Source organism: Coturnix japonica, chromosome 1, assembly GCF_001577835.2.
Source record: "Coturnix japonica isolate 7356 chromosome 1, Coturnix japonica 2.1, whole genome shotgun sequence".
Lineage (NCBI taxonomy): Eukaryota > Metazoa > Chordata > Aves > Galliformes > Phasianidae > Coturnix > Coturnix japonica.
In genome coordinates this window covers 11,308,408-11,332,053 of record NC_029516.1, presented here as the reverse complement: position 1 = coordinate 11,332,053, position 23,646 = coordinate 11,308,408, and the positions used below count along the sequence as shown (strand labels likewise).

General features: G+C 41.2%; 1 protein-coding gene across 1 annotated transcript in view; it reads left to right on the top strand.

Moving 5' to 3' along the window:
* Positions 1-17,857, top strand: part of PTPN12 (protein tyrosine phosphatase non-receptor type 12) — a 57,820-nt gene extending 39,963 nt beyond the window's left edge. The window contains exons 12-18 of the mRNA XM_015882843.2: positions 3,630-3,715; positions 10,872-11,836; positions 13,237-13,314; positions 14,297-14,385; positions 15,024-15,054; positions 15,841-15,957; positions 16,525-17,857. Coding sequence (XP_015738329.1) covers positions 3,630-3,715; positions 10,872-11,836; positions 13,237-13,314; positions 14,297-14,385; positions 15,024-15,054; positions 15,841-15,957; positions 16,525-16,586 — 1,428 coding nt within the window. The 3' untranslated portion in view covers positions 16,587-17,857. The remainder of the gene's footprint in view (positions 1-3,629; positions 3,716-10,871; positions 11,837-13,236; positions 13,315-14,296; positions 14,386-15,023; positions 15,055-15,840; positions 15,958-16,524) is intronic.
* Positions 17,858-23,646: the final 5,789 nt, after the last annotated feature.

Here is a 23,646-nt window from a genome sequence, read left to right as displayed (position 1 = left end):
TGCTTGGGAGATGATAGAAATATTTAGGCTGTCATACCAAGTTGAATTCAGAAACTGCCTCTACTAGGAGAATTCCTTGTTTGTCTTCATTCGCAAAGGAACATGAATTACTTTGCACATGTTTATATGGACTATATAACCCATGCTTCTTGTCCAGGTGATTACTGTGATACCATTGGCTTTCTTGGCCACCTGGGCACACTGCTGGCTTATGTTCGACTAATGTCCCCAGGTCTGTTTCTTCTGCAGTCTTTCAGCCAGTCTACCCCAAGCCTGTAGCATTGCCTGGGGTTGTTGTGGCTAAAGTGCAGGACCCACCACTTGATCTTGTTGAACTTCATCCCACTGGCCTCAAGACCATTGACTCAATATATATATATATATATATATATATATATATACACACACACACGTGTGTATATATATATATGTGTGTCTGTGTTTATATATATGTGTGTGTATATATATATATATACAATTATGTACAGAACTTTAGGATGTGTGTATAGGAGCACTTTAACTGTTCAGCATCTGAGTAATATTCTTAGTAATAATTCCTAGGTAAACCTAGGAAAGGTTCCTATTCTAAGTACTATAATATTCTGTATGTTGGCCTTTGTAAAGTATGTATGTTGTCCTGTGTTTTCCTGAGCCGATATTTTCTTTTCAAAATAATGTTCTGCCCTAAAACAACATCTGTTCAGACAACCTGCAATGTCGGCTGATGCCAATAAGCTGCGATTAGGAAGGCTGGAAGGCTTTTTCTTAATACTGCCATCTGCTCTTTGTAGTGACGAGGTCATCCTGTGAGATACCCTACATTTGCTTTTACAGTTGTACTTCTCAGTCTAGTTGTTCTGCGTGTTTACCAATGCAGTTATTTGTATGATGACAAAAGGTGATATCTGTGAGTTGGTATCACTCAAGGATGCTTAAGATGCTGGATCTTTGCACCTCTCATGACAGCTGAGAATGAGTAACAGACTTGCTCCAAGAGCTCAGTAAGCAGTGTTTACTCAGTTAAAAGTAAGAAGAATAGGTCCAGCAGTAACTGAACACAGTTATTATAAATGCTGCAGCAGCTTAAGGTTAGTGCAAAGACTTTTCTCCTACATGGGTTTGTGCATCTGGCTACTGCCTCCCTTCTTGTTGTTATCAACCTTTTAAGTAAAAATCCTTTACCCCCTGGGGTATGAGTTGTATAAAAGTGAATTGATTTCTCCTGAAATCTTGTCTGTTCAGCACAGTATTTAAGTTCCTCTTTTTTGGTGGCAATCCCTTTAATGTTCTTATTCTTGATTTGAAGCGACTAAAAGTGAACTGATCCTGATTTATAAGCTAATGCAGAACTGAAACCTCTTAAACATGTAATTAGCTGCCTAAAGTCTTCCCATTGTATGGCAGAATACTGCAGTGTCTCTTCAGTTACTGTTGTTTGTCTCAAGCAGAAACTGAGCTATTCACTGTATGCGTGTAGAACCCTTAAATATTATGTATGTTAGCTTCTTCAACAGGCTTTTCCTTCTGCCTGGGAGGAAAGTGTATCTCATGCAAAATTGTATTCGCGAATGCTTCAGTTCACAGAAGAGCAGGGCTGCAGCTCCTGGGTTATGTCCTAGATAAGTCAAATTTTACAGTGTAGGAGACCTTTGTCAGTAACTCTTTGAAAACCAGGGCTTAAATGTGCAGTCTCACTTTCTGGTATCTCTGTCTGATGAAGCTTTGAAGTGCTATGTTAAAAGAAGGCACAATAGCCTGCACTCCGTGTGCTGTTGAGTTCATTGTTTCTAACTCTGGTTGCTAGTTCTTCCAATTAAAAGTGCCTTTTTAGCCTTAAACACATCCATATCGATGGCTACGCACAGGAGACAGTCAGAGAATTTTCCACAGCCTGGAATGGAGATGGAGAGACATGACACAACTAATGAGCTGAGACCCGAGTTGATGTTGCGTGCTGTAACCAGCTACTTCTTTGGCCCCAGCCTTCTGAGTGGTTCAGTGCCTGAACGCAGGCAATGAAGTTTGTTTTCGTGTATGTTAAGGACAAAATCAGTGTGTACAATCATCCAGTGCATGAAGCCAAAGACTTAGAATTTGTTATTCTTGGTATTTGACAGGAGAGCAGCAGAAGAATCAGATGTCCTTGTTGTGTGGTAATTTTTCTTTCCATCAATGTCTGGGATGTTACAATAGATTTTTCTGAAATTTGCATGGAATAGTTTGAGGCTAAATTTAAGAAAATTAAGGGCCCAAAACACTTCTAAAGTGTTGTGGGAAAGCTGGGCATCAAGGTGTCATGTTAAAATACAAAGTCCTGCATTCAGATTACAGATACGGCATTACGTTGCTGTTTGTTTTCTCTTACTATTTCAGTTGCTCTCCTTTTCTGGACAGTGAGTTTCTGGATGGTGTGTTGTGTTGTCAGTGTTTTGCGCTAAGTGTTTATTGAGGTTGTGCTGGTGCAGTAAATCTCTGAAGTTGTTTGATTTGCAACGAATGTTCTCATTCCAGCTTCTTAATAGGTACAAAAAATAGTGCGTTAAGTGTGTTTAATCTGTTTCACAGCACATTCCAACATTATTCGCTGGGTATCCTTATTCAGAGTGCAGTTACATGCAACATCATCAGTTGGTCAGATACTCTTTATTTTTCTGTTTCTTTGGGAAAATTGCTATTTATATTTTTCAACTGACAGACTTAAAGAGAAACTTATATAAAGACTGAGGCTTTTGGGCAGGTTGGGTGAGTGTGCTTTAACTTAGGTGCTGTAACTTAACAAACTTAGTTTGGAATTCAGGCTTTGCTTGTAACGTAGGCTCAAGATTAAACTAGTATTGCTGACTGGTCTGTTACTTTTAAGTTTATCATACTGACTGGTCTCTGATTTGAAACCGGTCAACCTCGGTTGACAATAATGGAAGCTTCAGTTGTGGTTATCTAGATGTGAGTGGTTTCTATCTGCTTAACTGCATTTCACTCCAGAATACTTGAGAATTACAGCAGTGGTCAGCAGGCTATGAACTACCTGTTTAATTTTTCAGAAAAGAATAGCACAATCTGCTGACACGCAAACAATAGCGCATCTCTGCTGGTGTGCATGTAACGTGTTCAGTTGGAATTTATGTGAGGGTAGTTAGCAATTGAGGTGGCTTAGTTATCACCTGTCTTCCAAAGCAGAAAATTTTTGTCACACTTGCATTTGTTTGACAACATTATTGACAGACATTAATTAACAGGGAGTTTTTTGATTGTTTTGTATAAGCAGAGGAAGTCAGTCTCAGTCAGCCCCTATGAACAGATGGTTTATCAACTTTAGACTCTTGCATACTGTTTTTTCTATGTAAAAGTGTGTGTGTGTATATATATATATATATATGGATATGGATGTGTGCAAATCCATGCATATCTAATATATATCTTACGTATTTATGGTTTTCCTCACATGATTTATCAAGTAAGCTAAACTTCATTGTAGACAAATGGGGGATGATTTGAAAATGTTTTAAAACAATGCATTAAACCTTACCAGCTCGTAAGTTAAGTATTTCCTTGTGCTGTGGTTCTTCAGAACTTAGTTATTTTGCTTATCAGCTTTACAGCAATGAATGAAAATGTTTTCCTTTTATCAGGATGAAAATAATACAGAGAATGCTGTGAGCTCTTCAGACACTCAGAAACAGGATTCTCCACCACCAAAGCCTCCACGGACCCGCAGGTAACACTGTATTTTAAGCTCTCAGATTAACTTGCTTTGTGTATTAAGAAGTAGAATCAAACTACTGATTCTACAAATACATTAAGATGGGTTTTTATGTATAAACATAAATATGTATAATAGAAGTCTTGTAATAAGTTCTGTAAACAGAAAGCTTTGATATCTTTGTAAAGTCTGTGTTTGAGTTTATCAGTCTAGCAATAATGAAATACAAGTAGATGAGGACATAAGATTAGACCTTCCATTCAACAGAAGAAATATAAAATCCACTCTAGTTTTTGAAGTACACAGACTTTGAAGGAGTTAGTTGTCTGTCAATTACCTTCACCTAAAGTGGGTACCCAACCTGAGCATGAGCTAAGAAGCACTTCCGTGCCTAGTAAGTATCTGAAAGGATGTGGGGGCCTTTGGCAGGTGATCCTGTTTGTTCTCAGTTGTCTGTATTTGGATGGACAGGAGTTCCTTCAGTGATTGCCAAGCACTGGGGCTTCAAGATGTGTTGTATGACACAACCGTTCACTTAACAAATTCTATGCAAGAATACTCATATAAGGAAAGTAATCAGCTTTAGGACTATGATCTAACTGGTATAGTGCAAACTCAGATCAGTAGCAGGATTTTTTTCTTTCCAGCCCTGTATTTGGCAGGGTACAAGCATTGCCAGAAGTCTAGTCCATTTTTGAGGGGCCGATAAGAGTAGATCAGTGATTATATAATAAGACAAATGCGAAATACTAAAGCAGTTTAGGTTTGGTGAAGAAGGAAAATTTACAAATGTGTCTCGCTAAAATATAATCAGACATAAGGAGCCATTTGAAAGTTGGCAACTCAGGATGGGTAGTAGTGTGCATGTCCATTCAGAACTGCAGCATCATCTTGTTCGAGAATAAATGTAGTTTAAAACAGGTATCAAGGTGTTGTACTCTAATACTAATTAATAGTTTGGACCAGATTTGGAATACTGTATGGAATTCTATTGCCTACCTACTGAGGATATCGGCAAACTACCACACATGCATCTGTCACTCAACTTCTTCTGCTGTCATGAGACTGATATTTGCAATATGATAACATTGGAAATAGTATTGGGTAATAATGATTAGTGATTATGTAAGAATGTTAGTAGTTATTACAGTTAACTCATTAATAATTACTTGAAGCAGAAGTTAGAGAAGATGTCATTAAAGGAGAGAGATGGAGAAGAGTAGTAGCTTTCTACAAACACAACTCAGTTTGTGCTGTGTAGATAACACCATTTAACCTTGCTTAGATCAAAGGTGATGTGATTGTATCTAATTATGTAGATAAAGATGGTGACAGTGGAGCTTTGTAATCTGTGTTAGTGGTGAAGTCTTAAATCAAACTATTTATAGAAGAGATGATTCCTACCCAACAGGTAATTCCTTTACTAGTTAATATTTCCTGAAATAATTTTAGGTCCCTACTTACTGTTTTCTATAGTTGTGTAATAATAATGTATATAATTCATATTTAGGCATGCATCTGCTCTCTTATCTGCAGTTCATTGTTCTTTACTGCACGATTAAGTTTGTATCTTTTCATCTGTGTTACAAAACCTGGTCTTTTTTGGGCTTTCTTCCATAAACTAATACTTTCCTATCTGCCAACAATGGCAGGAAGGTTGGTTTCTTGTAGGTGAATAGATGGAAGTGTTTAGCAAAGCTGCTGTCCTTTTAAAATGGAGATAATTTTTTTGAAAAACCATTAACTGCATCCTTCATGGAAGAAGCTTCTGAGGAAACACTTTGTTTTCCAGTAGTTGTGTGTACACAAAATACTAATAAACATCTATTTTCTTGATGTGGGAGCTAATTTTACAACTCTGTACCAAGATACTGCCTGTCATCTGGAGCCAGGTTGTGTGTATTAAGAATGTTTTGGAACAGGTCAATACTTTATCTTTTCCATAGTGAGGACAGCAGTGGAAGACCTGAATTTATTATGAAACATGTAACTGTTAAACATGCATTTCCAGAAGATCTTGCATCTCAGGGCTACATTTCATGATATAGTGATGATTCTGACTCCTGTTCATTTTGACACACTTCTGGTTAATTATTGAATGAAGTTGTGACATCTTTTCTGTGGCACTTCCCAATGACTAACCGCTACAAATTGTAGAGTTTTTGCCAGGAAGGTGTTTTTCTTGCCTCTCTTCTCCTTTATTACCCCCACATGTAGTATCCTACTACATTTTTTACTGAGGTTCTGGAATTGTGTTGCCTTCTGGCCTTTCATCTTATTGCTTTGTAATGCTTTAGTGTAATTCATTTGCGATGTGACGTGTGAATATAGCAGGTTCTGTTAATGTGTATTTGCATTCAATGTTAACCTTTTTTTTTTAACTCAGTCCTTTGGCCAGGTGGTAGCTTAGAGGTGGCACCTGGTTCATGGTTCACTGGCAGCTGAAGGATCAGTCACTTTATTTGAAGTATTTGGCAAGCAGGACTTGGCAATAAGATGCTGTACTTGCTGTACTTGCTGTTCAGATTGTGGCAGCAAAAACAGGTGAAAAAGCTGTCTTGATTTTGTAGGAAAATCCCCAGATGGTTACTTCAGTGGAAGTGCAGAGGTAGTAGAATTACCAGGTACTCAGTAACAGCTGCATACAAACAGACGTTGTCAAGGTTGAGTTATAAGGAAGTTTTCTATTTTTTAGCCCTCTGATTTTACAACTGAACTGGAGAAATTCTTGCTTTAGTGGTACGTAAAAGCGATGCAGGGTTAACTTGGATCCAACACAGGAAAAGTATTTTCAAATGGTTTGACATTCTTCAGGTCACTGAATCTCTTCTGTCTCAATATTTCATGGGCTTTCCTGGAACTTTCAATCAAGCTATTTTTATTATGCCGTCTTGTGTTTCCTGTTGTTGGAATAATGTTAAGAGCTGAGATAATTTTCTGCCTTTTGTGGGAGAAGTGTCTGTAGAGCGCAGCTGTTGAAGGAAGTGCCCAAAGAAAGCATAACTCATCAGACCATAATGCCCAGGACTGTCTGGCAAGAGCTTCAGAAATAGCTTCTGCTTAGTGAAGAGCTTTTAAAGGTATACTTATCCCAGTGTTTCTGCTTTCCATAAAGAAACAAAAACGTTATTTTTAATGCGGAGTATGTGTAGTAATAATCCTGTGACGTTAGTAAAGTGGAAAAATCTTGCATGCTTGGAGAAAGCCAGGAAGTCCCGGGTGACATCTGCTTCCTTTAGTACAGAAACTCCCAAGCTCTGGTCACCTACTTTTTAGAGAATGTATATTCTTCAACATTAATATGGTAAGGAATGATTTTCTTTAATGGAGCATTTCCCATTTGATTACTCTCTGCGCTCATTTATGAGTAGAATAATTAAATTTATTTAATAACTTAACTCTGTTAAGCAGTGTATGAGGGAGATGACTAAACAATGGTGTGAATTTTGAGTTGCTGACTTGGATAGTATTGCCTGTACGACTGATGTATGTGTAACTTCACCAGGGCAGTTTAATACAGGAGAATCAAATGGAGAAGAGATTTCATTAAACAGTAATCAGTGAAGATCCTAATGAATTTTGAGGAGTATTATGAACCTGTGGTCTTGTTGTATCTGGTTTACTACTAATCTGTTTGTTAGCTAATTGTAATGATTAGCGGTATAACTGCCAGATAAGGATTTAGTTTTGCTGATTGTAAATGTAACAGGGGGTCAGGAAAATGGGGTCAGTGGGGGCAAACCTTGTTCAGTAGGAGGATTCAGTGGTGATTATTTAAAAGAATCATTGTTGGTAGAAGGGGAGCACGTAACCATTTCTGTGTGTGAACTCTTCCTTCTGGCACAGGAGGGGGAAAATGAAGAGAAATTTCATGTTGTCGCAATGTGTATTAAGTTTGGGTAAGAGTCCATTTGTTCAGCTTATCTTTACTAACTCAGACTAACAGCTTATTCTTGATCATTTTTCAAGAACATTGAAGCAGCAAAACGGTTCCCAAATGATCTTTGAAGTTGTTATTTATGTGCTTTGTGTTCCTTCTATCTTAACATAAGGTGAGATGGTAATATATGGTCACATGAAGAGGAGAAGCTATTTGAGGCCCAACCCTGTATGATCAGGCAGAGAATGGAAGGAAGTACCAGAAAGTACTTGAGAGACCTGCAGGGGTTGGGTCTGGAGATTTCCAACAAATACAGTAATTTAGAGAGAGAATCTGGAAGCTGGAGAGCTTGCAGCTCTTCAGTGTGTGGTGATATTGATAAATGAAAATCCAAACAATCTCTCTTCAGTTTGGAATCCCTTATATGAGGGTCTTGGTTACCCACCCCACATTGCTATACCCTAAGAAAATGCTAAGAAAATCACAAGGGTGAAATTCAAGCTGTAGTCTGCCCTGGTAAACTTTCAGTACTGCAGAATATGCAAGTGGGATAACAGTCTGCTGTTTCTTACATAGCTCCTGATAGTCTCAGCAATTTGCTCTGTTTAAATCCTTTTCAGGCCTTATTTTCAAAGTTGGGGAGTTGGTAGCATTGCTTTGATTTTTATTGGTGACATGTGGGCACATGATGAAAGTCTGCTTGATATCTTTCACTTGTGTACAGACTGTCAAGAGTTGTTGTGCAATGCTGTGGTCTTGAGCCTTGAGTCTTTTTTATTCTGCTGTAGTAGAAGGTATGTTTGATGCTTTTTAAGTGAAAGAGAAGCATGTCCTTGGGGAAGAGGTAGAAGTTCAGTTTTGTAGCTGTTGGGGTTTTCTCACTGTCTGCTGTGCTTTCCAATAACCTTTCTGAAATTGCCATTAAGATTTCTGAATCATTCTTCCTTCTTGTTTTGCTGGCAGACAAAGATAGACTGATGTATGTGAGCAGTGTGAGAAGAGACCTCACCATAAATTACTGGGTAATACAGTGCTGAAAGGACAGTGAACTTAACATTTACCTTGTGATTTCCATATAAGCCTTTTACCTATCTTTTTAATGAATGCTTTCTTAATAACCTTGACTCAGGAGGTAAATATCCTTTGGCCCATGGAGCTGACACTAGCCTGCTTTCTCTCAAGTGAGAGGAGAAAGAAAAAGAAAGCTTTTTCGGTTGTCTGATTGCAACAAAAGGGAAGTGGAGACTTGACTAGAAAACCCGAATGCCTTGATCAACAAGACAAATGTAACTGTTACTAGCAGCCCTTTTCCTTGGTCTGGTCCATATTTGGGCAGTTCTGATGGTCTCACTCTGTACAAGTTATTGTCTGGTTAAAAAGAACTTCAAAAAGATGCATCTTATTTCTGATGGCTTTACATGAGTGCCTGACTGAGATGATCCAGTTGAGTTTTTTGAACTTCCCTGCAGTTGCTGAAATTTATTTATGTTAGACTTCAGACTTCAGTCAGAGCTCCCTCTATAGAAGATATCTAGATATATAGAAGATAACTATGTTTAGATATATAGAAGAGATCTAGTGGTAGAGCTGTATGTTTCCTGGCAATTGAGTGGCAGCCTGTATTTGGATACCACGCTTCACTTACAAAGTCCAAAGGCTTGGTTTCTTTGTTAACTGATGGCACATCATGAAATTTTTCTCTTCCACAAAATATGTCAAGTCTCATCCTTCATCGACGGGGGGTTGGACTCAATGATCTCTGGAGGTCCCTTCCAACCCCTATGATTTTGTGATTCTGTGATTGAGAGGGGCGGTTCCATGTAAATAGCCTGAATGCACAAAGTCTGGGCTGCGTAATCTGCCCATCATCTTGCTGGTCCTTACGGCGTGAGATTTGTTATTGGCACACCTTCCAGGTCTGCTAGATATGTTACACTCTTTCAGGTTTCCACAATTGCAGATGCTGTCATCTAGCAAGTTAGTAATGAGTTTTTGCCATTTTGAAAGCCTCTGCTTTTTGTCTTTATCATTGTTAATAAAAGTATATTTCACAGAAGTACTGTGATGGGTTTCTTTGAATGGGTTCAGTTCTTCAGGATATTGGATTACAGAAGGAAGCCTATGGTCTAGCAGTAACCTGACTTTCAAGAGAAAACAATGTTCTGTTATAACCTTGTCTGCAAGAGAATGTTCCATGTCTCCTGCTGCAGAGCTGGGTTTGGATGATTTATAGTTCCTCTGACACAGTTATCCCAAAAATCTTAAGGTGTATGGGGGTTTAGCTGGTTGTTGCTTTACTCAAGGTTACTCTGATACTGGGGCCACCTGAACCAGTCAGTAAAGACCCTGGGAACAACCTGTCTAGCACAGGGGCCTGGGGTCTTGTTTTGATTTTATGTACTTGAATCAAAGCTGTTGTTTATTTAAAATACTAAATTGCATTTCTGTTCTTTTCACTCATTTGCTTTGCACATCAGCGCATCACCTTATGTGATGAAAGGAAATATTTTTAAAGGCTCTGAAGTGAAAAAGATTCCTATTTGTGGACAGGATCTTAGTTGTGCAAAATAATTGATAGTTAATATTCTGTATTTAATGTGAAAGTCAATTGACCGTATGCCTGTAGAGCTTCTTTGAAGAAGCTGAAAACGAGCTGCAATAATTGCCAGTGATCTTGCTAATATGCACTGTAAATTGAATCCTACTCTACTGTGAATGTTTTATAGTGTTTATCTCATGTCAGTTAAATTTGATCTATGCTGTTAGCCTTAAATCTATGGTGAAACAAATACACAAATATAGTGAAATCCTTCTGGACATGTGAAGGAAAATAAGAAAGATGTTTGGTATCGGACGAGCTGTATTCTAGTTCATATAAGGCCTTTTAAAAGAATTTATTTCCTAGCTCTGTTGAAAATTGTATTCCAAATGCCGAATTCCTTTGAGCTACTTCTTAAATAAGAAGAAAGCCAAGAGTACTGGAATGCTGCCGCAAGAGGGCCTGGCAGACATCTGTGAAGGAATGCTGCTGGGAAAGGATGTGAGCAATCCTTAAAGCATCAGTGAGGATTAGCTTTGGCTTGAATTTATACCCCTGTGATACTGAAAAACTTTTAGTGTGTGTTGACATAATTCTTGCCGGTTCCATTAGTCATATTTTATAAATGTCATTTGTATGCAGTGGAAGTGCTTCTTGGAGTTCAGTATCGGTGTCAGAGTATTACTACAGCGGAGACAGGTTATCTAAAATGTTATCAAAATACAGAAAACTTACATCATTGTTTCTTGCAGTTGCCTTGTAGAAGGAGATGCTAAAGAAGAAATATTGCAACCTCCGGAGCCTCAGCCAGTACCGCCAATCTTAACACCATCTCCTCCATCAGCTTATCCAACAGTCACTACAGTGTGGCAGGACAATGACAGATACCATCCAAAGCCAGTTTTGCACATGGTTTCATCAGAGCATTCAACAGACCTCAATGAGAATTACAATAAAACCACGGAACTTTCAGGAAAGAGTGAACCCAGTGAACGTATGGAGAAAAGGCTGGAGCGCAACTTGAGCTTTGAAATCAGGAAAGTACCTCTTCAGGAAGGCCCACGAAGCTTTGATGGAAACTCCCTGTTGAACAGGGGACATGCAATTAAAGTTAAGCCCGCATCATCCTCTGTAATTGATAAGAACTTTAAGTCACAGGAGCAGACTTCAGGGGATTCATTTGTGGATGCTTCTAAAAACTCGTGTATGGAATGCAGTGTGCCACAGTCTAACACAGCCTTAATACCTTCACCAGAAAGTCCACAGGGCCAACAGGTTTCTGATACCCCACCAAGACCAGATCGTCTGCCTCTAACAGAAAAGGGACATGCCAGGTGGTCACTGCACGGGCCTGAAAATGCACTGCGTGCGTCAGTGCCTGAGGACGTGTCTTCAGACGTCTTATGTCGTGGGGTTAATGCTCTGTCTCTAGTATCGAACACCACAGTTGAACTTCCTTCCAGTGATAAAGGTGACCATACTGCTATTTCTTTTCGAGCACCCCTCTGTTTTACTAATCCTCTTCATTCAGATGATTCTGACACAGATGAAATGAACTTTGATGGAGCCATGAGCAGAAGTGCATCTAATATTTCAACCGCAAGTGCCACTGTTTCTGCTGCCACTACTACCGAAAACATTTCTGCCAGAAAAGTATTGCCAATGTCAATTGCTAGGCAAGACTTAGCTGCTGTAACGGGTTCTGAAGATGGCAAAGGTATGTGTTAGTGTGATCCTGGTTACATCTGTAGAATGGGGCTGGTTTCTTTGCTGCACAGACTTTTCAGTGTGAGTTTAAATGGCTTTGGGTAGCTGAAGTCTGGGTGATTTGGTGTATGCGATGTTCCTGGAGAAATTAATGCTTAATGGTTGACGTGCTGATCTTAAAAATGTAGATGCAATTTGTTCCACTGCAGCACTCTTGGAAGTTGCTCCTCTTTCTTCCTCTTCTGTATATGACCTGGAAGACACAATCCTGTTCATGTGAAATTAATCCAAGTTCTGCTTCAGTAATGATTTTAACCAATGAACTGAGCAGTGCTTTGAAAATCTTACTGCTTTTTGGAAATTGTTTGAGCATGGAAAGTTTGCACAAAATGAGGCAAGAATGTTCCTGTAGGGTGCCAGAATGCTTCATTAAAGATAAAAGGGTCCTAAAATGTCCAGCTTTGGTTTTCAGTCAGGCTGGCACAGTTAAATCACATGGTGGGCAGAACTGGGGAGAATATTAGGCCTCAGAAACTGACAATGCAAAATCCAAGAAAGGAAGTGGTGAGGCTGTGGAGCTGGAAGGTGACAGTGCTTCTGTATTTAGATCAGACTCTTGCACTGGGCAGTCCTTGTAGTGATGCCCTTGTTTCAGGACTCTGTGTACACCTTGTGCCTTTTTCTGCAGCAAGAATGAGTTCAGTTGATGATGCACAATGCAGCCCACTGCATCAAAGCTCACGTGTTCAGGTGAATTATTTCCAGCTTTAAAAACAGTCTGTTTCTATAGATTCTGTAATTGTTATTTATACACACAAATCAATACAAGCCTATAAATGCGCTTGAAGCTCTTAACTGTGAGGCACATTAGAATTATTCTATAGAGCAAAGGCAGAGAACTGTGTCACAGTTTCTTTAACATTGAACCAAGCAGTCCTTATCATATAGCATGTAGGTCTTCCAAAACTAAGTTATTGCAGCAGTACTGACTTCTTTCCTTATTGCCCATGGCAGTCACTGTTTATCACTGCTGGAACACTGTTATTTCCATACATATCTCTTAATATAGGTACTCTAAGAACACATAAATATAAAACATGTCAGGAGTAGGATAAAGGATGGGAGAAACATCACACCGCATCTTTTTCTGTGTATCTGCATATCACAGTTGTTCTGAAGTAACAGTACAGCCTTTGTGCTGCTGGTATATTGCTGAATTCACAGGAATGGCAGAATTTTGTTTTATTAAATTTTTATACTTTGTTACTTGTTTTTCGGGGACAGTCTGTTCCTTTTTGTGTTGTATGGAACTACTATTGAGCGCATCTCATTTTAGCTTAGGGTGATCTCTCATATCAAAAGATTGACTTCAGAAATGTGTTTGTTAACTAAGTGTTGTGTTTGATTTAGATGCTGATAACAGTGAAGACTCTTCTCCCCCACTCCCAGAAAGAACACCGGAATCATTTGTATTAGCAAGTGAACCAAGTGAGTTTTGTATGCTCTGTGATAGTTGTGGAGAAAGTGTGAAGTGCATTTCAGTGTTGTGTTTAGATGCTGCTGCTTTTTGGTTAGTTTTGTGGTGTTAGAGCAAATTGTAAAATGGAATGAGATCTGGCATATTTAGTTGCTTATTTTGAGCTTGCTTGATAACTTCCACAAGCAGATGAATACAGTCAAATTGCTTCTCAACTTCAGACCAAGCAGACTATACTGTGATATTTAACTATGCTGGAGATGTCAGCATTGGTTTTAGTGGAGCTGGTGTTCAGTCTGAACTGTATGGAAATAAGGTAGATTTTCCTTTTGGAGATTTTTCTTAATATTTAAGGTGGCATTGCTACTTCAGGTAGGGAACAGGAAAACACAGGACTGCTGCTGATCTGATTCTGAGCAAAGAAAAAAGGTGCAGAGGGAAGAACAAAAGATAATGACATTCCATAATGCAGTGCCTGTGGTGAACAAGTCCAGTTATGCTAATACAGTTGCCTTTTGTCTGATACGCTGTGGTAGGGAAATACATAACTTTAGGACTTCTGTAAGAACACAAGAAATATGCATCTCTTCAGGCCTAAAGCCACTAGAAGTACTTCAGTTTTGATTGTACTTTATCATTATTTCAGCAGAAGCTGATAACGGTGCCCTTTCTTGTGTGGGCTTTTTTTCTGCTTACTGTGCCTTTTTCAGATCTATTATTGCTGAGCGAAATTATAGAAACACTATTGAAAAATTCTTGTGTTGGGTAGGAACCCTTGTAAGAGAATAGAAGTGTAAATAGTAAATTCAGTGCTGTGTTTGGCTGCTGCTGTCGAGCCTTCCTGGAACTTGAAAACTCTTCATGGAGAAAGTTTCAAGTTGTACAAGCTTTTGACTAGAATTAGTTGCTTTATATCACATTTCTAATGCTGTGTTCTAAGGCCTCATCATGCAGAGAATTCAAGTATGAAGATTTTCATTTATTTCTTCCTAGGCACACCCTTACCGAAGTCAGCTTCGATTGCACAGTCTGAGTGGAGCATAATGCGTGATCAGCACCTCCCTGAACAAACAGTCTATACGGTGAGCAAAGGAGATGAGTCTGTGCTAATTATTCATTTTTAGTTCGGTTTGGAGCTACAATGAAAAAGCAAAATATACACAAAACAAAAACTTAGGGCTGTTGAGCATCTGCAGGCTGCTGATTGTTGCCCTGCCTCAGCTGCTGAACTGATGTGTGAAGAGCGAGCTTCCAAGATAACTGCTTTCTCAAAGCCCAGCAATGTCATTATTGGCATGCCTTAAATCAGATTAAGTAAATTCTCTTGGCATTTCTGCCTTTTTCTACACCTCCCCCCGAACGCTTTACAGCTGCCTTTGCGCACTGTTTAAAAGATTGCCGAAAAGGTAGATGTGAATTTCCAGGATCTTTACATTTAGTTTGAGAGAGAAACTACTCAAGTTTGTAAATGGTCTGTGATGTGATCCCTTCAAGTTCTGATGACATTTTAAGTCAGTAGTTTTGATAGTCCTGATGGTAAAGTGTTTGTTAGCTACTGTAACGTTTTGTTTGTCTTATAGCAAGTATTAAATGCTGGAATAAGCAGATATTCTCACAGATATTTCATGTTCTTTGAGGATATTTTAATCTTAATATTCTTATGTCTTCAAACTACTGAAAAACATTTAATAGAACCATTGTAAATGTTTCTCATTTACAGGGTTTGAAAACGGCTTCGCCTGTACTACCTGGTAAGTGATGGAAAAGGTTGTGGCCATTTTTATTGTTTTTTTTTTTAATATGAAAAAGAATGCTTTTTCCACTAATCAATTTGTCTAGCACCCCTGTAAGAGGAGACAGTTCAAGGAACTTTAGAACTGATAGGATGCATTGGGTGTATTTTTATTAGAAGATCAGAAAATAACTATATATAAAGGTTTCAGTGAGGAGAGCAGTCCATCAGCTGTTGCTCAGTGGTGCAGGAACCTGATCAAACAAATGGATTCAGCTGTGATCTTACTTGATCTGCTACGCACCTTCTGTGTGTGCTTAAATTAGCTGCTACAGTCCATTTGGGCTTGTCTTATATGCTTGGTAGAACTAATTTTAAACAGTGAAATAGTTTTTCAAAATATTCCAGGTTAGCTAATAGGTGATTATATAAATAATGCAATACATAGTTACTGAATGTGGCCTTAAGCACCTTGCATTCAGAAATGACATGGACAGATGAGTTTGTATTGATGTCCTAAATGGTACGTTGTGGCCTCTGGGGATTTTTAGATATCCTTTCAAGGTTCATTAAATGGAAGTTTTGTATTTGGTGAGCAGGGACGTGTCACTGGAATTGCTGAGCATCTGCATGTGAACGATTTTGAAGAGTGTTTTTAAGAGATTAGAAAAATGTGCTGCTTAATCTTTACTTTTGTAAACAGTATTTGATGCACTTAATGTTCCGGACTGAGCTGTACTTAAAAATAGCACCAAGTGCTGCCTGGATGAGCACTGCATTCAATGGCTGCGTCTTTGTTTTCCAGGTCGTCCTGAAATAAGCAACAAAACGCCAACGGATATTTTACCTCAGATTCCTTTTTCTGGTTCCAGTGATCCAAGAGGTCCAATTTCAGATCTTCCCACAGATGTAACAGATATTGGTAATTACAGTTCATTCAAAGCTGACTGCTTGATATTGGAACAGGAGATTTCATTAGCAGTGCTGGTTCAGAGAGCTGCTGCTGCCTTCCTCCAATTTACCAGTGTGCAAAACCCAACCAAATCAGCTGGCTCCGGCCCATCAGTGCCACTAACACTTTTACACAGAATGAGAACTGCAGGCGTTGGTGGGCATTAATCACTTTATAATTCTTTTTAATGAGGGTTGGGTTGTTTTTGGGCTTGATGATCTTTAAGGTCTTTTCCAACCTGAGCAGTTCTTACGATTCTATGATGTAACCTCTGCAGAGCATTGAAAACTTTCAGAAGTAACATCTGGAAAAACTGCTTTGGTTTAAATAGCGACATACAGACATGGGCAGTTTGTATATAATTATGTTTTCTATGGCTTTACCGCCTTTAGAGTTCTTGGTACCACAAAGCATTATCTTAGCCCTGAGAATAGAGCTGCTGGAGCACATCTTACAGCTCTCTTTCTGACTGCTACCAACACTTTGAGGTTGTGTTGTTGAAGTGCACAGCAGTATTAAACCCCTGTGTTTCTTTAGGTTTTGGTAACCGCTGCGGAAAGCCCAGAGGACCGAGAGAGCCGCCTTCAGAATGGACATGATCCAAGAGCTTACGGACACACTATCAATAAATTATACTGGAAAACTCAAGTGCCACTGAACTAGAAAAAATAGTATTCCACTTTTCTGGGGGGCAACTAACACAGAGCAGAGTAGATCTAACTACCAGATGGTACATCTTTACTGTACATCCCACGCAAAACCTTAAACATTGTTCACAACAGTGGATTCCAGTATTACAACTTAACTTCTTGCTGGGGCCATCTACCTGCCTTATTACACTTAGGAGAAAGTATTACATACGATTTATTTTGTAACTTCAAGTATTATTGCCTTAATGTCTTTTAACCCTGTTACACGCTGCTTGTAGACATATGTTAATATAGTAATACTTGGGACAGATTGTGTTTATGGACTACTTTTTGCTAACGTTTGATTACCGTGTATGCATTATTTTGTATATGTACAGGGCAAGTAAGTATATAATTTGATAAAGTTGCAATCATAAAATATTAACAGAAGATGTAAGAAATCTCTGCATGATCTAAATTTTTGTGTACCTTATTTGTAAATTATTTGCCCTGAAGTTTTAGAAAATAGTTTCTGGGGTTTTTGTTTTGGTTTTGTTTTGTTTTTTGTTTTTTTTACAAACTTGCTGGACACACACAGCCAGAATTGCAGGTTAGCAGAGATAAAGATTGTAATACATTTTGTAAATTGTAAGCAAAAGGTTATTTTTATATTATATACTGTTTAATTGTCAGACCTAATTTGTTCTGGTTTTCATCTAGTCACAGAGATTCAGTAAGTGCCTTGGAACAATATTGAATTCTCTTAGCCTGTGTATGTTACTTCAGTGTTTTGAGTTCATCTGGAATTAGATGATGGAGAATATTTGTATGTTTCTAGTATATTTGACCTGCCAGTAAAAGAGAAACCGTTCTACATCTTCAACACTCCTTAGTTTTCATTTGAATGTTTCATCGGCTGCAATTTGTAGAAAACTCATCTCTGGCAACTTTGTGTAGAATAGTTTCACCATTTGAATGTGGCGTGTTTCTAATTTGGGACAAACCAGAACACACTGAAAGGACTGTTAAATACCGCTGTCTTCTCTCTCAATGGTAAGTACCATTTTTGTCCTTCGGAGACTCTGTATGTAAGAAAGCAACTTATATGAAGGTTCAAGTAGAGCCCTTGCAGCTACACTGTATCTTGGCAGTATGTTACGTCGAGAGTTAATCCTTATAAGGATTCCTTACTTAAACTTTTCTGTAATAGAATCTTTAAATTAAAGAAAGTAAAAATTGCAGTATGGGTGTTTTTACTTTTAGGAAAACAGCTGTATTCAGAAGCAATCTAAAACAGATGGAAGGGTGGCAGCCTGGCTTAGCTTGTAGCTTCTGTGTGTGAATACAAATAGCGATCCTCAGGACTTCATCTCTGTTAATGACTTAAAGCTGTGGCTTGTAGCAATGCCTGACATGTTCAGAGTAAAAATGTTTATTTAGGTAGAGGAGCCGTCTATTAATGTGAACGTTAGCCGTGGAAATGCTGTGTTGAATTGACTGTTTGTGCCTTTAGGGTCTCTTTGCTAAAGGAGAACTGCTGCCCGGGTAGCAGCCCTGCCAACCATGTCCAAAAGATTCGTAACCTGCAATAACTGTTTTGGACTGCAGAGAAATCCCCGTGTTTCTCACCACTGCCTGCCTGGGGAGCTTTCAAAGAGCTGAATGTGCTATAAATCCTTCACCTTAGCTCCCCCTAGGTATGATTTTGCAATTACTCATTTAACAAAAAATCACTCACAGATGCTGTTGGGGCTGACCTGTAGCAGTGGCTGCCTGCTTTGTAGCAGCTGGCACAGCTGGGCTGTCCTGCACAATGGAGGTGGCCCGAGCTGTGTTACACTCCGTGCAGAGAAGATGAGCTTTGCCTCCCATGGTCTCACAGACCTCCTGCAGTTCTGTGATGGGCTGTTGTTACCTCTGGACAGTCCAAAGCACCGACAACTTGAAGCAGCTGCTCCATAAGAAAACTTCTGAATATATGTTAGCTGTGTGCTTTCAGAGTCATTTCCGTTTCTCTCTACCAGGAATATACAGAACTGTACAGATTGTGGATAATCCACTTTTCACATTAGACTCACTCAGAACCATGGCTGACAGAAATCACGTGTACTGTGCAGACCATCTAGGCTCATGTTTTCCCCCTAAGATTTGTGTGAGTTATATGGTATTTGAGTTTGTCATGGGAGATCCTCAGCTTCACTTCAGCAGCTCTGAAGCTGAAAGCCTCCAAGCAGGTTCCCAACTCTGCACTGCCACAATAGCTGCCTTTAGTCCTTGGCTGTACTGCCTGGAAGCAGCGTTCTGCTGCTTTAACACTTGTGTATGCACTGTGTTGCAGGCGGTAGATCCCAGTGGGCAGAAAGCTGCTTCACTTTCTCAGGGCAATTCTCCTTGGTTTGAACACGTTGGGCAGAACGTGACCATGGGCTGATTTAACTTCAGTTTGGGGGCTGTGTGCTCTCAGCTCCTATGTGGCATTATGAACATCCAGGGAAATACTTCTTTGTTTGAGCACTTCTGGGAGCCTGGGCCTGCACAGCCTGGGGCAGAGGAGGATCAGCAGTGCCTCATCCATGTCCCTCAGTACCTGAAGGGTGGGCACAAAGGAGCTGGAGCCAGGCTCTTTTCAGTGTTGCCTAGTGCTGGGACAGGAGTCATTGGGCACAAACTGGAACACTGGAGGTTCCATGTAGATACCAGGAAGCACTTCTGTGCTGTGCAGGGGGCTGAGCATTGGCACAGCTGCCTGGAGGCTGTGGATCTCTGCCTTGGAGATGTCCAGATGGCGTCTGGCCATGGCCCTGTGCACCCTGCTCTGGGTGAGAGATCAGAAAAAGGATTAAGGGGTTTTTGGGGGAGTGAGGAAGCATCTGGAACTACAGCAATTGAGAAACTGGTACCAGAAAGTCTGAGAAGAGCCAGGCTGACTGTAATCCAGAATGAAATTTCAGGAGACAGACTGAGGATGCAAGCATGGAGGTGAAAACGAGCAAATACGAAGTGTTTTGAGAGGCAAAAAAGCTCAGGCATTACATAAACACACCCCCATGGGGCACCGAAGCATCTGAAGCTCTGCTGGGGCTGGATCCATTGAGGTATTAAGGTATGTGTGTAGGAGCCACATCCTGCTAACCATGTGTGTATATGTGCGTTCATTGCAGCCATTATTAGCTCTCCTGATGCTGGTGGAACAGGAGAATGGCATTAACCCAGTTATCTGCCTGGAGTGGGAGAGTAACATGGATGATGCTGGTGTGCACAAGCTCAGAAGCAATGGGTTTTACTTCTTAAGAACTTCTAGAAGTGCAAACTGTTTCACAGTGGTCTGAATAGATGAAGCGTGTGTTGAAGCCTTTTACTGAGCCATGTAGGATTCATTTCCCTCTGTCACGGGGTCTGCAGGGCAGTGCAGGTCTCCTGAAAGTCACGTGCTGAGCGTTGCCGGGGTTCTGCTTGTTTAGCAGAGTTGTAATACAGTCTAAAAGCCTTTAAAGCTGCACGGGATCCCATGCTGCTACCGTAGGTGTGTCCTGGCTCAGCTGGATGTGCCACGGGCCAGCAGGAGAGAGCTGTGCTGCAGGTCTGTCCCTGCCCACACATGTTCCACCTCCAGCATATCCGGCCTGACAGCAAAAGGAGAAAATCAGCTTTGTGAATCCAAGTTTAAATCTTCTGCTTCCCTTGTTTCATTTCTGTATCAGCTCCTTCTCTCTTGCTGTTCCTTTTTTCTCCTTGCTGATCTCCACCCTACTGCATCTCTGGAATAGTTCCGTGGCTTGCTGAGAATGCTCTGTGCTGAATGCAGCTGGGTGATATCACTTACATGGTGTCTTACTACTAGTGCTGCCAGGCATGTTTCTCTTTGGGATTCCACCCCTATTCAGTGTCTGTCTTCCATGCCCTGGCAACCATTAAGTGAGGGAAGGTTGGGGGCTGGTAGAGCCAATTCTGTATGTTGCCATGATATCTGAATAGCACTGAACCCACCAGGTAAAGGCTGGGATTAGACATAAAATAGTTCATCCAAAAGATGGAGGTAACACATCCTGATCTCTGCCTGGTGCGGAGTGAGAGGTGGGTGCAGCTGGAGGAGCAGGGAGCTGGTGCTGGCTCAGGACGGGGTGGTGCTGGCTGAGGGCACAGGGAGGGAGCTGCCGGTGCCTGCGGGTGGTGGAAAGCCCAAAAGAACTTGCAGAACAGGTTCCCAGCTCTGAGAGCTCCTTGGAGGGCAGGAGAGGCGTGGTTGGGCAGTGGGGGTGCAGCACAGGGAAGTCTCTGCTGTTAAACAAATTGCTGGGGGTTGAGTTTTTACAAGATCCACGTGTGGGGATGGGCGTATCTGTGCCTGAACAGCTCCTGGAGAGATCAGTGCCCAGGTGGGAGGGAAACTGGTGGTGGCATCCAGCAGGGATGGTGCTTTGGGACGTCCTGGGGAGGTGGGGAGACCAGGGATGAGCTCAGCAGCAATGGCTGGAATGGTTTCAGGCTTTTAAGTGACACCCGAACAGTGGCAATTTGAGGTTGTTACCGTGCAATGAACGTGTATTTATCTGAATAAACGTGCACTGTACTGATAAGAAGGAAGCAGTACAAGTCATTATTTTGATCATGCAGATCAACTGTTACTGGACTGAGAGTAGTGCAACTGCCAGCAGTTCTCAGCAGTGTTGCTGGCTGGTTCTTTCCCCTTCTGTGTCCTTAGGCAGCAAATTAATACAAGTTCAGAGAGGCTGGAAAGAGCAGTGGTAGATTTTGGAGTTTTTCTACTCCACCCCACAGAACTGTAGGTAAAACTGTAGGTGGGATGCTCCTGTATGAAGTAAGGCCTTCCCAGTATCTCTTCTTCCTCTGATGAAGCTCCATTTTCTGCATGAAGGGTGGTCTGGCTGCTTTCTGGCCCCAACACTCACTGCAGGCTGGGGCTGCCCATGGTTTGTGCAGCATTCCTGCCTCTGAGCAGGGCAGGGCTGTGCAGGTGTCAGCACGCGCTGCCGCTGCAATGCAACGTCAGCAGCTGGGGAGGAGTCGGGTTATTGCCTGTGTTCAGGCTCCAGGTGTGGTCATTCTGTGGTAGGTTTGCTTTAACATCATTCATTCCATCGTGGCTGGATCCCAAAGCCCTTCCACGCCACCCAAGACGTACATTTAAATGTTTTGGATGTTTTGGTCAACTTTCCTCATCTTGCTACTTTCACTTCAGTGAAGCAACCATTGATTCGATTGAAGGACATTCTGCTATGAGGGTGTTGGTATAAATGGGATTTACAGCACTATTCACTCTAACAGCCGTGATTTAAAACAAGTTAATCAAAAACAAACCAGAGCCAAATCCAGTTGTGTAGCCCACAGCTCTCCTGCCTCAAGGCTCCTGCAGAACAGATGAGCTGCTATTGAAAGACCAATGAGCTACGGGGCTATTTTAAGTCCAGGCAGATAGAATTCAGCTTATTTGTTCCTGGAAATGTGGCCACAGCAGCTCCCTGTCCTGGAGAGCAGATACGGAGCCCTCGGTCACATCCAGAGCTGAAACTCCAGTCACAGACAGGCAGCTGTGTTTGCAGACAGTTCATTTCTAAGTGAATATTTGCTAGAAAAGAAAAGAAAAAGGGAAAGGAAAAGAAAAAGGGAAAGGAAAAGGAAAAGGGAAAGGAAAAGGAAAAGAAAAAAGGGAAAGGAAAAGAAAAAGGGAAAGGAAAAGAAAAAGGGAAAGGAAAAGAAAAAGGGAAAGGAAAAGGAAAAGGGAAAGGAAAAGGGAAAGGAAAAGAAAAAGGGAAAGGGAAAGGAAAAGGAAAAGGGAAAGGAAAAGAAAAAAGAGTAAGATTTATGTTCCCCTTTTCCTTTCCCTTCCACTTGATTGGCCTGTGTGCATGTTCGGATTCCTGATCCATTCCATTCGCTCTTGATACTTTGTAATGATTTTCATTACAATGGCAATACATTTGTAGTGAGCACTACTCTGCCAAGCTTATCCTTAATGAGGGTTGGACACTGAACTGATACACGTCTGGCATTTTTACTCTTATGTCTTTGCCTCTTTTGTTTCTTATGGTCTCGAAAATGAGCCCAGATGTCCCTCAGTGTGCACAGAACCACAGAGAGAAGCACGTCCATCGAGTTCCCACAATCCACTTAAAGTCTGTTGTAAAAACCCAGCTCCCATTGTCCGTGCACTGCAGGCTCTGGATCTGGCTGCAGCCCCGCAGATGAGCGACTCCCACTGAGGCTCTCACAGAATCACAGACTGACCCGGGTTGGAAGGGACCTCAAGGATCATGTAGTTCCAACCCCCTGCCTGGCAGGGCCACCAAACATACACCTTTACTAGATCAGGTTGCCCAGGGCCCCGTCCAACCTGGTCTTGAACACCTCCAAGGACGGGGCATCCACAACCTCCCTGGGCAGCCTGTTCCAGGGCCTAACCACTCTCCTAGTGAAGAACTTCCCCCTAACATCCGACCTAAATCTTCCCTCTTTTAACTTAAAACCATTTCCCCTAGTCCTGCTATTATCAGCCCTTTCCAAGAGTTTACTCCCCTCCTGGGAGTAAGTTCCCTTCAGGTACTGAAAGGCTGCAATGAGGTCACCCCGCAACCTTCTCTTCTCCAGGCTGAACAAACCCAACTCCCTCAGCCTGTCCTCATAGGGGAGGTGCTCCAGCCCCCTGATCATCTTCCTGTCCCTCCTCTGGACCCTTTCCAAAATCTCCATGTCTTTTTTGTACTGAGGGCTCCACACCTGGACACAGTACAACAGATGGGGCCTCACAAGAGCAGAGTAGAGAGGGACAATCACCTCCCTATCCCTGCTGACCACCCCTCTCCTGATGGAGCCCAGGATCCCATTTGCTTTCCGTGCTGTCAGATCGTACTGCTGGCTCATGTTGAGTCTCTCATCCATCAGAACCCCCAGGTCCTTCTCAGCCGAGCTGCTCTCCAGGACCACTCCTCCAAGCTCGTCAATCTCGGAGCAGCCACTGTGGGTCCGCTAACTCAGTGTGAGGACTTGAGGGCGGGCTGGGGACAGCACCTGT